This window comes from Poecile atricapillus, chromosome Z (assembly GCF_030490865.1).
Source record: "Poecile atricapillus isolate bPoeAtr1 chromosome Z, bPoeAtr1.hap1, whole genome shotgun sequence".
NCBI classification, from domain to species: Eukaryota; Metazoa; Chordata; class Aves; order Passeriformes; family Paridae; genus Poecile; species Poecile atricapillus.
Window position 1 is genome coordinate 25,261,169 of NC_081289.1, and position 16,849 is coordinate 25,278,017.

At 38.5% G+C, this 16,849-nt stretch overlaps 1 protein-coding gene across 3 annotated transcripts in view; it reads left to right on the forward strand.

The window, feature by feature from the left end:
* LOC131573207 (neutrophil cytosol factor 4-like) overlaps positions 1–15,613 on the forward strand; it is a 53,919-nt gene extending 38,306 nt beyond the window's left edge. The window contains exons 5-14 of one of the 3 annotated variants that reach the window (XM_058826932.1): positions 4,793–4,879; positions 6,763–6,847; positions 7,985–8,138; positions 8,462–8,532; positions 9,915–10,042; positions 11,062–11,119; positions 12,768–12,866; positions 13,605–13,735; positions 13,829–13,894; positions 14,670–15,613. In XM_058826932.1, the coding sequence (XP_058682915.1) occupies positions 4,848–4,879; positions 6,763–6,847; positions 7,985–8,138; positions 8,462–8,532; positions 9,915–10,042; positions 11,062–11,119; positions 12,768–12,866; positions 13,605–13,735; positions 13,829–13,894; positions 14,670–14,898 (1,053 nt within the window). In that variant the 5' untranslated portion in view covers positions 4,793–4,847 and the 3' untranslated portion in view covers positions 14,899–15,613. Of the gene's footprint in view, positions 1–4,596; positions 4,880–6,762; positions 6,848–7,984; positions 8,139–8,461; positions 8,533–9,914; positions 10,043–11,061; positions 11,120–12,767; positions 12,867–13,604; positions 13,736–13,828; positions 13,895–14,669 lie in introns of those variants that run through there. The other 2 variants (XM_058826934.1, XM_058826933.1) reach the window with 2 other exon arrangements.
* Positions 15,614–16,849: the final 1,236 nt, after the last annotated feature.

The following is a 16,849-nucleotide window of genomic DNA, read 5'->3' on the forward strand; positions in this document are numbered from 1 at the left end:
AACTTTTTAGAAAACTTCACTTAACTACAGGCACTTACCTAAAGTTTCTTACTAAGGTAAAAGGAATTTGGTCACAAGATTTCTTCAAATGGATGAAGAAATTAAACTGTTAGGAACAGTGTAGGCTGATTTGAATGCATCAGTGCACAAATTTTACCAAATCCCAACCCTGTTTTGCCATTTGGGGAAGTACAGTGAAACTTTTTTGGGTAATTTTTATAGGTCTTTTGAACTTGTGAAATAGATGAAGCAGAATTTCTTTGTCTTGAGTAGCAATAACTCTGACAGATTTTTAATTCTCGAGATAAATAGGAGACTTAAAACACAAAAACTCCCTGCCACAAAGGTGCTCTGCTGCTGGGCATTAAAACTAGGTTTTAAAGTTCTGGAGGGATGGTTGTAGGCATAACTCTCTCAGGACTGCTTGAATGGAACTTTCCTGTTTTTTTGTCTGCAGTGGCCAGTTACCAGAATTTCACATTGGAGAAGTTGACTGGAGCACAGGGCTCCACCTCCATCCTGCATCTGTCATGCACAATAGCAGTGACAAGCTCTGCCCTATTTCTTCCTTATTTGCCTCTTTTATCCAGGAAGTGATATGTGATCTGGATGAAGAAATGTTCTCTTCTTGTTTCTGAGCTTCCATTTTTCTCACTTGGTTTAGTCCTGGGCATCCAATATCCATCTGAGCTCTGCAAGAACAAAAAGCTCCACTGTTCATGAGAAGTTTCTTCTAACTCTTCCAATCTAGGTGATTCTGCCCTATCAGGAAGAAATCCTGTATAATTAAAAAGATTTTTAAAGGAAGCAGGTTTATTTTAAAAGAAGAATTGTTTTCCACAGAGAGGAAGATCATAATACTGCTTGTGATATTTCCCTGCATAAGAAAAGCTGGGAAGATCTGCCTATTGAATTATGAACTCTCAAACCTCAGAATGGTACTTTTGGTTGCATATTTCCAAAATAGCTGATAATGTCAAAAGAAAAACCTCACTTTTTGGGGTGTCTTTTTTTTTCCCCTGCAATAGTTATTCCTTATTTTGCTCAAGCAGTAGAGGTGAAAAAGCCAAGATTCAGGTATATGATTTAGTTTGATGTTCTGAGAAGAAGTAATTTTAAAAAAATGCTGCTCTTTCTTTAACATTTGGTTCTGTAAACCTCTTCCATGTTCCATTCTTTATTCTGGGAATGACACCATTAAATTCACTGTCAGGAACTGTGGTAGATGCTGACCTTTAAATTTCTTCAGTCCAAGATGGATTATTCTGTTGTGTTTATATCAGCAGGGCATGAAAAGAGTCTTTTTCTGCAAATACCTACTAGCTATTTTTCACCCTAAAAAAGCAATCATGGAAATTGTGTCCAGATTTAATTCAAAGCACATTTCCAAATTCTATCAATCCATACTCCTGTGGCTTTTTTAATCCCAACACAATGTGTGACAGGGAGAATATCCATACATTCAGACACTATGAATTAAGCCATTATCAAATGAAGAATACAAAGCCAATCAGTTCAACTCTCAACTTATGTCCCCTTTGGTTTTTTTATTCAAAGTTTCAAGTTCAGAAAGATAGGACAACTTCAGCTTTTTTTTTTAATGGTTTATTTTTCACTGTCCTGATAGCATATGGGGAAGAAACAGTCTTATTACTTACCATTGTGCCAATTGTCTCCTAAGGATTTTATAACATTACCTGCAAAAGAGCTCCAAAGATTGCAGGACAGACATGGATAGCTTATCTAATGTAACTTTTGTCCAGAAATTTTACAGAACTGTAATTAATTATTAATGTGCTATAATAAAAATAATAGCTAGCTTATACATGGCTGCATTTGAAAATAAATATTGTAAAATTCTATTAAAGCATTCTGTAAAGCTGGTGGTCTGTACAAATATTATTAAAGAAAAATGGAAAAGATCCCCAAATACTTCCCAAATCAGTGTTATTACAGTTGCAGCTCAGTCTCAAGCAACCACAGGAGACAAGGCATCCAACTGCTAATGATGTGTATGCTACAGAAACAAACATTCCACATCTCTTTTAAAAACAATAGGTTGAATGAAAGTATCTTGCAAGCCAACTCTGCCGTATGTGTTTCTATTTGATGTTCAGCTTCCTTGCAGTGATAGCTAATGTTATTTCCTTCGCAGATTAATCTGTGATCAGACATCTTTTAACATTTTTATTCTTGCTTACTTTCTCCTGTCACTTGAAAGATTTATTCTATGGCAGGTGATTGAGCATAACTGCACAGCAGTTTTGTAAGATCAGGTGCATCAGAGAGAATCCATTATTCTATAGAGTCATGCAAAATGGTACAGTAGCTGCTGCTCTAGTGGACATGGGTATGTAGTGCTGTCATCCAAAAGATTCAGCTGAGTATTTCTGCTACAATTTTTGGTTTAACTTTTATTAGTAGTTCATGTATCTCTGATGATTTGGGACTACAGTCCTATTTTTCATTGAAATTCCTGACTTGTTTGGTTGTTTGATTCTAACTGATACTGTCAGATTTACAGGGTGCTATGTGTCCTTGTACATGTGTTTTCTAACAACAGGTGCATTGGACAGAAGGCCACAGTTTCACAGCTCACAGGCATGTCCAAAATAATAGAGTAGACTGTGAACTGTGAAGAGGCATATAGTGGTGGCAGCATATGGTCATGATTCAGTCATCTGAGGATTCTCTTAGTAGTCTCCTTTAATGGAACAATTTTTGTTTTGTATTCTGTGCACATGGATGAATTCCTGCTTTCTCTTGCACATGCATTTGGGTCAGTGCATAGCACCACAATGACCATGCCAGCCATAGTGTAAAGATGGGGTTTCTCAAAACTGAGAGCTGGCCATGTCAGCTGATGAAATTTCCTACTGCAGGCATATCTCTTGACATAGGTACTGTCATTAGGCTATCAGATTTGTCGTGGATATTTATTTCATTCTTAAAATAATTATTTGAACAGAGAAAGGAGGTATGTTTGATTAGAGACAGCCTATTTTCTTGGCCCAGATAAAAGGAATTGTTATTTCTACCATAGTAGCAGAATAGTAGAAATGGAAAGAAAACATATGGTAGTTGAGGCACTGATTTGGCACAGAAGAACATGTCAAAGCAGTGTTTCCAATCTTAGTCTCACAGCCTTGGTGATCCCTCTAACCAATCAGCTGTCCACTCTTCTGAGGTAGAAATCTGCCTTTTGTCAGAAAAGCAATCCTTTTTTCTGGTTGAGATCAGAACAAGAAAGTACTGCAGAATCATAAACATTCTTAGTAGGTTTAGCATTATTCTGTCAAGTTAGTATTATTACTAGCTGTAATCTCTAGTAGAAAGTAGTGGAATTGAGCTGCTTTCAGTTGGTTCTACTCATCTTACAGCAGAGCAGTTGCACAGACAATTTGAGAGTTTCTGCTGACTTGTTTTCAAAAAGCCATGTCCCCAGATAAACAATGAACATGCATTTTTGCATTGTGTCATATCCTCTGTCTATTAAAAGATGTACCTGCATTGTATCTAGATTATCTTTCAGGACATTTGAAAAATTAGGATACCCTTTCTATGATTTTCTTGTCAAAGCTATGATATGTAGCAGAGTAGCAGATCACTCAGAAAATACAGTTCAGAATTTTGTTCTCCTGGTTCCTTCTGATCAAGAGACACTATATCCCCTCTCAGGTTCTAATGTGGTGCCTAGAGTTATCCATGGAAAGGAGATGGGTGAAGGATTTACTTCATTAAAATGCGATGCAATGCAGTTACTCTCAAGGCTGATGATTACAGTTGCAAATAGGGTTTTATTTTGAAGGATGCTGGTTGATTTTTTTGCTCCATTCAGAAGGGAATTTTTGTTCTTGTCAGCGGAAGGAGTAGAAGGAGGCAAATATGTATTGAACATGAAAATGGAAGAGAGTCAAAGGCAGAAATGGAGAGGCAAGGATGCACATAACAGCTTTTGGCTAAGGCAGATAAGCTGTGTTACAACTTCACCATATCGTTAAGAAATCATTGTTTCCTCATCACTTTCTTCCTTTTATTTTCTTCTTGAAAGATTGTTAACTGATGTTATATAAATGCTTTGTCACTATAGTTTGAGTACAAGCCAGGGCAAGCCATTACCTTGTCTTTGTATGTGGGTTGTTTTGAGCACATGAAGCCAAAAAGATCTTTGGCTTTTAAGGGACTCCTCTCTTACTTTCATTGATCCATCCTTCAAAGCTCATCTCTTGTACCTGGTGCCCTGGTGTTTGACAAGGCTGATTTTTCTGATGATATATTCTGCTCTCATTTTAAAATTTATTCTTTAGCTCCACCTCCTGGCTCTTGGTCTGTGAAAAGGAGGATCCTTGGGAAACACAGAGCATTAAGAGGGGATCAGGAGTTTTCATCCTAGTTTACAAATATTAATGTAGAGGTGTATATGGGGACATTTTAACTGAGGCAAAACAGGCTTTGCTGAGCCCACTCATACTGGCTTTCAACAGAGGCCAGAGCTAGCTGCAAATGTTTCAGAGGAGGGTGGACAACAGAATATGTGGCTCATAGTTTGTGCTTTTTCTTGGGCTTTCAGTTTCTCAATTGTGGCAGTTTTGAGACATGACCGACATCACAGAACAGTCTCTCTTTATTACTGTTTTCCCCCTGGTACTTCCTCAAACTTGTGGGGGTGGGGAGGTACAGCAGAAATCGTCTGACACTGAAACATTAAAAAAAGATCTCTGAGGCCTTGCAAAGGAATGTTGTTTCATGCAGGGAGAATTACTTTGACTTTGTGTTCATCCTATTAAACCAGGAACTGCTCAAGAAGTAGAGGAATAGATCTTAGTCATCTGGATTTAAGAAGAACCATGTCTCTTCCCCGACAGCTGCGAGAAAAGAGGTAATGTGTTTCTCCCTGCTCCTGCCTCCCCACAAGCCTCATGTAACTCCTGTGATCTGTTTGGTTAATTGAGATATGAGCATCTTTGGTGATTCTAAAAGGCTTCTTGTTATCATAACTTCCACACTATTAGGCTGCTTAGGGTTATAGAGCAGACCATTTCTTATGCTGGAGTGGACTTTCTTCTTTTTGTGGGGAGTATCACCACCTAGGACATAGTGGGTCATTGTCCTCTTTATAACTGCAAAACAGTTTCCCTTTTACTGGAGTTTATGATATGAGTGTTTGTGATATGACTAATTATATATCCTGGTCTCCATAACCACATCCCTCTTCACAGTAAGGGGTAGTATTTAAAGTATTGTGGGTGGTGCTGATTCATGGCATTCTCCTCATACACCAAACTATTGCAAGATGTTGCATCATTACTTCAGAATTTCAAATGGGCTACGCCCTGTGGAAGCCCCTGCTTGGGATATTCTTCTAGAAGAATAAACTAAGACAACAACCACTTTTTTTTTTTTTTTTTGTATTATCAGAATATTTAACATTTTCTCAGCTTGGCATTTCTTAGATGACCCTTTTAAAAGCCCTTCTATATCTCATTTGTTATCCTTTCTTCCTCATTCTAAATGCTTTTTACTCAGGTTTTAATATAAATATCCCTCTAACAACACTGAATTAAAAGACTGAAGCAAAGGTGAATTTATCTGCTGCTTGTCAAAGCTGTTGCACCAAGGGGAAGGTGGTAGAGGAAGAAGCACCTGCCAATCCATGCTTTTTTGTTGTGTGGACAGTACAGACCAGTAACTTGACTTTGTGGTCATATGGCTGCTCGTTAGGTGTTCCTGCAGCGATCCTTCCTTCTTACTTCCAATCCAATCCTTTCTAGGATTTGCAAAGCTTATTCCAACCTTGCCTACTTCCAAGTGTTCCTTCACACATTTTTGACATTTTCAAATAAGTATCTTTGTGCTTGCTTCAGGTTATCTGCTGTTAGGGGCCGATAAATACCAAGGTTGTAGGTTTGATCCCTGTGTGGGCCATTCATTTAAGAATTGGACTGGATGATCTTTGTGGGCCCCTTCCAACTCCAAATATTCTGTGATTTGGAGATGAATCTTATCTGCTATGACTGGGAGGTGTCTCTCCAAATATTTGATAGCCTACTCTTTTTTTCCCCAAGCCTCTTTTAAGAGTTTGCTTTATTGTGATGTTTACAAGAAAACTTGACATTTTGATAGCTGGTGTAGGCATCACTAGTTTTGATACAGAGTTTTTGTTTCTTTGTTCTTTTTCTGTTTGTTTGTGTTTATTTAGTTGTTTCTTTTCTTATATGTATGTGGTACATTTTACACATCTTGCACAGAGTATAAAGTTTTTAGGATTTAGCTTTGTGCTGTCAGTTTCTACAGCACCTTGTATAACAAGCTCTTTTCTCAGAACTGTTTCCTATTCCCTACAGTAATGCAGTAATAATGACAGCATAAATCATGATATATAATGATCTCCTTAGAATAAGATCGACTGATGCAGAGTTCTTATTGTAAATCTTCTAGATCAAGGAAGGATTAAGAATGCATCCACAGCTGATCACATTTCTCAGGAAAAGCTTAGCAGTTCAAGTGTTTGTTTTGTAGTCCTGCTTCTTGAGGAAGAATAGGAATGAGAGGGGTATTGGCCACTGACTTGTGCTAAACTTATTGATATTTGACATCTCAAGATCAGACCTCCAGAGGAAGAGAATGACACCATGAGTTTCTAATGTCTTCATTTTGATACTAGAAAATATGATATTGTCTATCTTTGTTCTGTGTGGCATAGGATACCTCAAAGGCTATAACCAGTATGAGTAACCTAAATCTTCTGTTCTTGCTTCACAGTGATTTTGACCAGCTTCCAGATGATGTACCTGTTTCAGCTAATATTGCAGATATTGAAGAGAAGAAAGGCTTTACTAATTACTATGTAAGAAGGGAGATTTATCCTGCCTCTATATGCCTTCACCTGTGACTGGATTGGTTGTGGGAAGCAAAATGCGGTTAATCTGGTGTAATTGCTTTTTGGCATGGGTAGTTCCATGTGGAAGACTTATTGCTTTATTTTTCTGTAATGGAGTATAGTTATCCCAGATTCAGTCTAAAAACTTAATTTCTGAATGAAATGTGGGAAATATCCTCTAACATCATAATTCTTTCCTGTATCTGGTTTGTTTCCTGTTGGAGTCCTGTACCATTGGTGAAGTTAGTGGAAAAGTAATTCAGAGGGTAGAAAGGCAGAGTCTTGTTTCATTTTTCCATGGTACTGGCAAGTTAGGATGCTCCCATCTTCACAGGAGGTAGTATATTAAGACACAAAAGAGCACACAGGAAGGGAATATTAGGGAAAGGCATTAACATTTTCTGAAGGTTTGAATATGACCAGCTCAGTCTGACTTCTGCTGGAGACACTGCTCATAAAAACACTCCCACTGCAGAATTCAGGTTTTACACTGGAATAGAGTGATGTTTCATTGCTGTCTTTATGTTTGTGGAAGGATCTGGCTGCAATACGACTCAGAGGCCAATGCATGGAAATGTGGGGTTCCTTTAGAGCAAAGCAATTTTGTCAAGAGATAAAATAAAATAGTGGTTGAAGGAGGGCAGACCATATTTCTGCAATTGTGTACATTAAAGTCAAAAAGAAGTATGAATGTCTTCAATTCTGATGTCTGTCTCTAGATTTAGATCTCCAAGTTCTCTTATTGTAAAATATTTGTATTTGTCTCCCTAATGTATTTTTTTTGTCACTGAAGAAAAGTGTGCAAGCATAAAGTTGAATGTAGTAATTTCATGTTTCCTTTTAAGATTATATAATATAAAGCAGCCACAGGGACATGCTTCATATGCAAGCTGGACCCACACAAATACCACACTGGTGCTACCCTGTTATTTCCTAGTTCCTGAATTTGCAGATGCTTAACTGGAGGCTTAGGAGCTCTCTGCTCCTAAGAGAATATTCCCACTAATGGAGCACTGATCTTATGATCCTATTTTATTCCTCACATTCATCTGGCGAGTATTTATAGGTATGAACATCAGCCTGGATCCCTCTTCTCTGTTTCAGATGTTTGTCATTGAAGTAAAGCTTAAAGGTGGTGGCAGATACCTGATTTTCCGGCGCTATCGTGAGTTCTACGCCCTGCACACCAAACTAGAAGAGAGATATGGTCCAGAGAGCAATAACAGCCCATTTACCTGCACACTGCCTGTACTGCCAGGTAAGCTGTCAGTACCAAACCTTTGCCTAATTAGCAGCTTTCTCAGCTCCGGGCTGTCCTAAAGAGGAATGCAGTGAGAGAAGTAGTTGTGACAAGGAGCTAATTCCTGGCTATGGATGCCAGAGAATGTTCCATTGACAGTCCCTTCATTTGTGGTAAAGTTCATTTAGAAACCTTAAATCCTCTAGCAAATATGTAGGTTTTTTTGAGCTTCTACTTCCTCTTGATTCTTTTCTCTGACAGCCTACTTTCTTTTTCCTTTTTTTTTTTTTTTTTTTTTTTTTTGTCCCTTCAATAACTGTCACAGGTTTTATATTTTCCAGGAAAAGTTTTTGTTGGTGCCAAAAAGGAAATTGCTGAGAACAGGATTCCTATCCTAAATGTCTACATGAAGGTAAAACTTAATTTTAAAGTAAAGAATGCACTGATCACTTCAGATACTTAGCCATTGAAGTCAGCTAAGACAGACAGTTCTATTAGAGTTCTAAGTATCTGATTCTCTCTGTACTGCTTTCCTGAAGGGACAGTGCTCACACTGTGGTACAGTCTGGAGTCCCCTTCCCCAGATTGTTCAGACTGTAGGATCTGCTGGCATATGCAGTTCACAAAGGCTCACTCTCTGCCTTCACATACAGATAGATATCCTTACCAAAACCCCCAAGATGTATGAGGAAATGGTGAATCTCCAGGTTTTGCATGAATACAGAGTTGGAGTGTGCATCCAAGGGATTAGGAGTGGGTGTGTGGCTTGTGCTTTAACCCTACCCACCATCTAAGTGCCATGCAGCCTCTTGCTCACTCCCTCCTCCCCTAATGGAATGGGGAGGACAATTGGGAAATGGTAAAACCCATGCATTGAGATAAGAACAGATTAATAATTGAAATAAAGTAAAATGCAATACTAATAAATAATTGTAATTGGAAGGGAGGTAATCAAAAAGAGATAAATAAAACTATAGAAGAACAAAACCAAATGATGCGCAAAAATTGCTCGCCACCAGCTGACTGATGCCCAGCCAGTCCACTGAGCAGTGATGAGTAGCTCCTGGGCAACTCCCTGCAGTTACATACTGGGCATGATGTCCTGTGGCATGGAATATCTCCTTGGCTAGTTTAGACCAGCTGCCCTGGCCATGCTCCCTCCTGACTTCTTGTGCAGCTCCTCACTGGCAGGACTTGGGAAGCAGAAAAGTCCTTGGCTTAGCCTAAGTAAGCCACCAGTTAGAGACAACTAAAACATCTGTGTGTTACCAACATTATTCTCATGCTAAATCCAAGACACTGTACCATCTACTAGGAAGAAAACTGACTCACAGCCAGAATCAGGACAGGTAGGTTTCTTAGAGTACCTGAATTACAGTGAAGATGCAGCATACACCAAGGAGAGATATTCTTCGTGTGCAGGTTAACTGAAGACCTGAACTTCAAATCAGTAAAAGTCTGAAGCACTGGCTGAGACTTCCACTACTTAAGATTGCCTTCTTTCCACAGTCATTCATGTTCTGAAGAAAAATACAAAAAGCAATTACTCCTGCAGTAAATCAGGTACAAAAAGAGGGAAGGAATATATTGGCCAACTCCAGGAGTAAAGAGGAGAGACTGTCAGCTGTTCAGCTGTGTCCTGCTGAGTGAGAAGGGAGAGGAGGGAGATTTCTGGCAGTAATGAATATCCTTCATGATCCTGTAGGTCAGAGAGGCATATTTGTTACATGTAAATAAATAGAGAATTGGTCTCTCCCACTGTTACACTCTGCTTCCTGCTTGCTCTTGGCACAGAACCTACTCTGCCTCCCTGCTTGGGTGTTGATGGATGAGGATGTACGGCTGTTCTTCTATCACTCAACCTTTGATGGTGAGCAGGTGCCTCACAGACTGAGACGGCTTCGCCCACGGACACGCCGAATGTAAGTGATTGACATGTTTTTTCAGTGTTGCTTGATGTAAGAGATGTCCAGTTTTGGGGGCAGGGGGAGAGGGATGAGGATCACCACTGTGTTTTCCAAGTGAATCCATGAATCCCTAATTATGAGGGTCATTGTGGTGGAGTCAACACAGAGTGTTTCTTATTTTCAGTAATCTCAAATTTCTAAAGTGGATGTGGTACTTGAATTAAAGGAAAATTTGTAAATGAGAGTATACCTTGATTTTTAAAATTAAATAATAAAAATAAATAAATAATAAAAATAAATAGAAAATAAAATAATAAAACCCTGTCTATATTTCTTTAAAGATACTCTCTATAATAACGTGCAGAATATACAGGCCAAGCTTAAGGACATAGGCTTGCATCACTGAAGTCAATGTGAGCTTTGGCACTGAATTCAGTGAGAACTGGTTCAGACACTAAATGAAACTGAATGCTTAATTTGTTCCTGTCCTTTGCCTAAACAGGGGTCTGTCCTCCATAGCAGCATTGACACCCCTTTGGAGAACTGCTAAGTAGACGTCATACTTCATTACCCTTCAGATAAATTAATTCTCCTTTCAGCATGCAAAGATGGACTCACTTCCTTTTCACCTATCTCAAACAGTGCAAAAGCTGCATGTGTATATGATGGCAGAGTTTGAACTAAATGCTGTAAAAGCTAGAAACAATGATGCCCAGAAGACAGAGTAGGGGGACCGAGCAGTGCTGTGGAAAAGAGGTCCAGAATACTGGCTGCATTGAGAATTCCATCTGTTCTCAGCAGCAGACACCATCAGATTGCTGCAGCTCTGCACTGAAACAGAGAACTAGGGCAGTGTTGTTGCATCCATATTTATTTATTTCACTGCTGCACACAGATTCTCATGCAGCTTCTCTGGTGATCTATGGCGTACATGCCCCTTAAACAGTAAAAACACAGACACTGCATACTGACTGTGTAGCATTTTTAATGACTTAGAAGGTTGTTTACCTCCCTGTTGTCTCATTTCTTTTCAGTAAGAGCATTTCAGATCAAGTGCCTATTTTTGACCGCACCGCAGCTCCACGGGCTGAGGTGAGTACTCTGCACAACCTGTCATAGGACAAGAGATTAAACTGTTTTACTTTGGTACCTCATCCATCAAGTTACCTTTTTCAATTAGAGCTCGGGGAAAGAAAGTGAAATCAACAGAGAAAAACAATAGATTTTAACAACAGGGAATGAAACAAAGGATGGAAAGAGGTGTTCTGTTCCCTATAACTTGAGTAATAAGAAGGTCCATGGTGAAATCAGAATGACAGGAGATTCAAAACTGAGACATGTACAGCTTACTGCCAAATTTACTGTCCACATTTGCATAGTGCTACCCATAAGTTAAATCTAAAACAGGCATAAGCTTCAGCTTCATTGACTTCATCATATACTTAAAAGCTTTGCAGGCATCTTAGTATTTTCTGTAACATAAATGTTCTGCTGAAAAATGCCCATACTCTTGGTCTTTTGTGGTATATTTTCTCAGTATTAAGCACGTGAGACTGCTTCGTAACCAGTATTTGTCTGAGCAGGATCTTGCTTCCTGAAACATGTGACTTTGCCATATAAGATTAAAAACCCCATGCGTCTGCTTTGAGGTTTGTTGGTTTAGTTTTTTACACAGAGAATGACAGGTCTTGGAACAGTCATATCTCTTGGGTTTTCTTTATTAATTTATTTGTACTGAATATACCTACCAGAACTTTTCAAAAGGTGAAAAAAGGCTTTTGAAAGAGCTGTTAAGCAGACATATGAACCATCCGCGCAACATTTTTCTATTTTTTATTTTATTTCTTTATTTTTTATTTTTTAGCCATTATTTTTGGGTTTTTTTTAGTTTTTTTTTTTTTTTCTTTTTTTATTAAGAGAACTCTTGGCATTAACAGGACCAAAAGAACCATTGCAATGCAGAATAAAGAAGTTCTTTTCATTTTTGCTCCACTAAGACCATTTAAATGGCTGCCATGTTCGCAAAGGACAATGGAGGAGATGTGCATTTTTGACAACTCAGCCATTTCAGCTATCCAACCTTTTGCTGGGGTGGTAGCATGTATTTGCCTCTTGTTTTTTTTGGTTTTTTTTCCCTGAAGAGGGCATCTAAGTTCCATTTTAACAGCACGTCAATTTCCCAGGCTTTTCCAAATCTCCCAGTTCAGCATACAGACCTGAAAGCTAGATGTTAAAGCAACAGTTAGTTACCCTTAAATTAAGACACAACAGTTCTGCAATTTTTTAAGCCTCTTTGTGATATTTTGCAGCAAATCTAAAAGCTGTAAAGCTGCAATGAGAAATAATATATTATTTCAATTCTCAGGATTTCAAGCTGTCAATTGGCTTCAGCTCTGTTGTCTTACTTGCTCTTAATTGCTTTCAACTTATGTATATTTATTTCTCTGGTGCTCAGTGTTCTGCCACTTTAAGAATCCTTATATGTAGCTCTCTCAGGGCCATGTTTATCCTAGTGCTTTCACTGCTTTTTCAAAGCAGTTTTGTGTGAGCTGAGCATGAGAAGAGGTTATGAGAACTGCAGACTATGGTCAAATACATCTGACCTTATCCCAGAAATATGTATGTGGTGATAAAATGCACACTGCCTTGCTGCTTTATGCTTTCTCCTCAAGAACACAGCAGAAAGATTTGCTTTTGTAATTCTGTGAATCAATAATTTTGAGGTTATTACTTTCCACAGGCACTGTTTGATTTTCCTGGAACCAATAAACTGGAACTCAGCTTCAAGAAGGGAGATTTGATCTATCTACTCAGCAAAGTAAACAAAGACTGGTTAGAGGTAAGACAGCAATAGCAGTACTGAATGATTAGCATACCTTGAAATATATGAGTAGAAAGGGCTCTCCTGGTCCTGTGACCTGCCTCTTCCTTTCAAGGAGAAACTGTACCATAATCAGGTCTTACTGTCAAGACTAAGTCCTTGATTCCAAATTAGTAATTGTTTGGTTACTTGATGGTTTTTAGCTTACAAATTTTCTGCCCTCCAGCCTTCAGTTTTCATTTGCATTTGCTTCTGCTGGAATGTTTTTAAATTCTTTGGAAGTGATTAGAACACAGAAAGGCCACAGAAAGGAGATGGAAACTCCATTTCAGTGATTAATTGTTTTCTTGCCTCAGGGTGAGTTGATGTATGCTTCATGCTTCATACCACAACACACGTCAGCCTGATTAGAGAGAACTTGGGTAATGCAGCAGTGTTCTGAAAAAAGGATGAGGGGAACATACTGTGTGTTTGCTGATATGATATCTCTGCTTGCTCAAACACCACAGCCTTCCTTGCTAACCATCTGACTTTAATTTTTTACACACTGTTTCACTCCCCTGCCTAGTATTTGACTATGTAATTTTATAATCTTTGAAGGGATGCCACCAGGTCACTTCCATAGAATTTATTTTCTTGATTATAGTGGAAAAATTCTTACTGTTGTTTCTGTGTAAATTAATTGAATTCCAGAACCTATTGCATGTGGCCAAAATGGCATGGTTTTCTTGACTCTAACATTTCCTATAATTCCAGGGAACTGCTGATGGTGCCACTGGGATTTTCCCATGTGCTTTTGTGAAGATCATAAAAGATTTACCACAGAAGGAAGACACCGTTAATAAAGTTCGCTGTTATTACTATGATGAAACTGTGAGCACTGTCAGGTAGTAATAAAATAGTCTTCCAGTTTATTGCTGAAGAAACACCAACAATTCTCTTGTCATGATATGTAATGATTAGATGTATTCTAAATGCAGGGATATCTCAGTGGATGAGGATCTGAGCAGCATTCCATCATTCAAAGATCTAATGGCATTGATGAGGTACAATGCAAGCACTTGATTATATATTTGATGCTTAAACATTTGTCAAGCTCATTCTGGTTTGAGATTTTCCGCATTTTACTTGGTCATCACTATGTTTTGTGTATGAAGTATTTTCAAGTGTCTTGAAGAAGTTGCACTTTGACTTGTCCCAGGGCCATCTGTGCAGATTCTAGTTCTTCTTGGGACTGTCAATGAGTAAGGAATGAGGCACACTTCTGACTCAATTGTGATGGGTAGAAATTTCCATTTCTTGTACTAAGAGCCATACTCCCATTAAAGTATCTTTTGTCTAGGACATTTCTTCAGGATGTAGGACATGGCCTTCTAATACTTGCTAAGCTAGTGTTAAACTAGATTAATCTGGTTTTGAACATCAACAATTTGGAACATTAAGTATTTGTAAATATTGGTAATAGAGCACCTGTTCTAATATTCTTACACTCTTCAGGAAGAGGAAAAATAAGTAGGCAAAAGTGGGTAGTAGCAACCATCAGCTCTTTTGCATGGTTATTCTATCAAACACACAGTTGAACTGTGCCATTTATGTGATGTTACTGGAAATGGTTCTTGGTTCTGATAGATTTCTTAGCTTAAACACAACACAACATGAATATGGCTATATGATGTACTAGCTGTATCAAGAAAGCCAAGACACCCAAGGCTTTGTGTGGCTTTTATCAAAATTAATTAGATTGTCAGTATGTTGTTCATCATGTAGCACCTCCCAGGCATTCCTTGATTTCTGGGGATCAATCAATTTCTTTTCTCCCAGGCAGGAGTTTAACCAAGATGACATTGTTTTGAATTACCGGGACCCCGATGGTGATCTGATCCGCTTGCTCTCTGATCAGGATGTTGAACTCATGGTGTCTCAGAGCAGAAGAAGTCCCTCTGAGAAGCACTTTTTCCCTTGGAAGTTGCACATCACTCACAAAGATGACTTGGGTGTCTACAACACTAGTCCAGGAACAGGTGCTACTCAAACAGTAGGAGCAATATAAGTGCTATATAGATATCCCTCTCTGCAGGCAGTTTCCTTCAACATGTCTTTGAAGTGTCCTTGAAATTAGTAATTTTTAGTAATATATTGCCTTTCAATGTAAAATCTGTACTTAGTTAACTTCTTCAGCTTTTTAGCACTCATCAGCAGTAGAGACATCTACATAGAGACCAGAGAAATTGAGGAATAGAGAAATAAAATCACGGGCCATGTTCACAAAGTTAATCTGCAATAGAGGTCTCCTGAGCCCCTAGACCTGCTCTAGTCTCTGTTCTCACTCCCAAGACTAATCAAGTGTCCAGAATGTATTCATAAACTTTTCTTTTTTTTTCTGGACTCCTATAAATTTCCTTATCTGAAGGTTTGTGTGCCACTGCGTAATTATTTATCTCATGTTGGAGTCTGATTGGATGTTCAGAGTTTGTCCTAGGAGCATCAAGAAAACTTTTTTGGATTTCAGTGAAGAAATTGCAGGTCATCTTAGCTTTCTTCTTTTCCACTGACCAGTATATTGATTTCTGTGAATCAAACCTAGTAGCCCTGCGGTGTTCTGTATAGACCTTTATATAATTGTACAGTCTACTTATTTTTCTGGGAAAATGTGTAGGATGTCTAGTCAAACAGCAATTTCTTCTCTATCTTCTGCTTTGTGACACTGCAATTCAGAGTAGAACTAACAAGAAATTACTGTATCAGATTCTTCAATAAATTAAGTTCATCAATTTTTATTTAAAAGTGTTTTTTTTGGGGTGTGGGGAGTTGTTGACATTATTTTACTAAAATAATACAAAATGTAACTTCCTGCTTCAGAGGCATTGTAGCAATGCAGTTTAGAAAAGAGATGAAGTAATAGCAATGATTGCGCCAATGGTATTACATGTTGTGATACATAAGAAAATGCACTGTTAAGTTTGAAACCTGACAGCATGTATGGTCTGCAAAGGTTCTGGTGTGCAGGATTCCCTGTTACTTGTTCCTGGAGTTCAAAGAGCAAGTGGCACTCAGAGATTTTCACTGACAGCTAGATCCTGTGATGTAACCAGCAGCTCAGCATGTCTCTCTCAAAATGGAGGAACAATTTCAATGAGAAAGGAAAAGGAGGGACAATGTCTGCTGGGAAACCACTGTCCTCTTTTATAAGGGTGCTGAAAGAACATAAACACACTGGCCTTTGAAAATCGGAGCAGGATGGTTCCCCTCTGCCTTTAAACTGCAATGCAAAATAAATTCTTCCCATCTAGCCAAGTTACCTCTTCCCCTAACTGTCTGCAGGTTTTGTATGGACACTTTCTGATACACAGTTTCCCCAGAAATTCTCCATATTCTTTGTCTTGCTTTGCATGTTTCCCTTGTTTCCCTGATGCACGATACTTCTCTCTTTTTTTTTTTTTTTTTTCTTTTTTTCTTGTTTATTGATGCAGTTCTGATGAGAGAATAACTGTTCCAACTGTGGTTTTGGTCAGTACCATGGGGATTGAGAGGAGGAGTAGCAGTGCAGGACAGACAGACTGACTCTGTCAGTTATATTCTGTATGTGGGGACTCATCTGAGCCCCCATAGCTAATCCCTGAGAACACAAACCTGAACATGTCTCTCCCTTATGGCTGCCTAACTTTCCTAATTTTTTTTTTTTCTTTTTTTTATGCTACTGGGCTATGTTTTATGGTTGGATTAAAAGACCAGGCTGCCTTGGATGTAGGTTAACTTCAGATCAACTACTCTCACCAGTTTTCTTTCATTTCCTCAAAGTATTATAGTACTTATAATTTATTATTAATTGTTTTTGAAATGGGTAAAACTTAGGAATATTATTCAAAATAAAGAGTGACAGAGATAAAGGTAGTTCACTCTCCTCCAGTATAGATGCACAAACAAAAGCCCAGAGGGATCCCTGCCATGAAGATTGTCTTGTCTAGAGTAAAGCAAGAAACAGCAGAGGAGTGAAAACCATA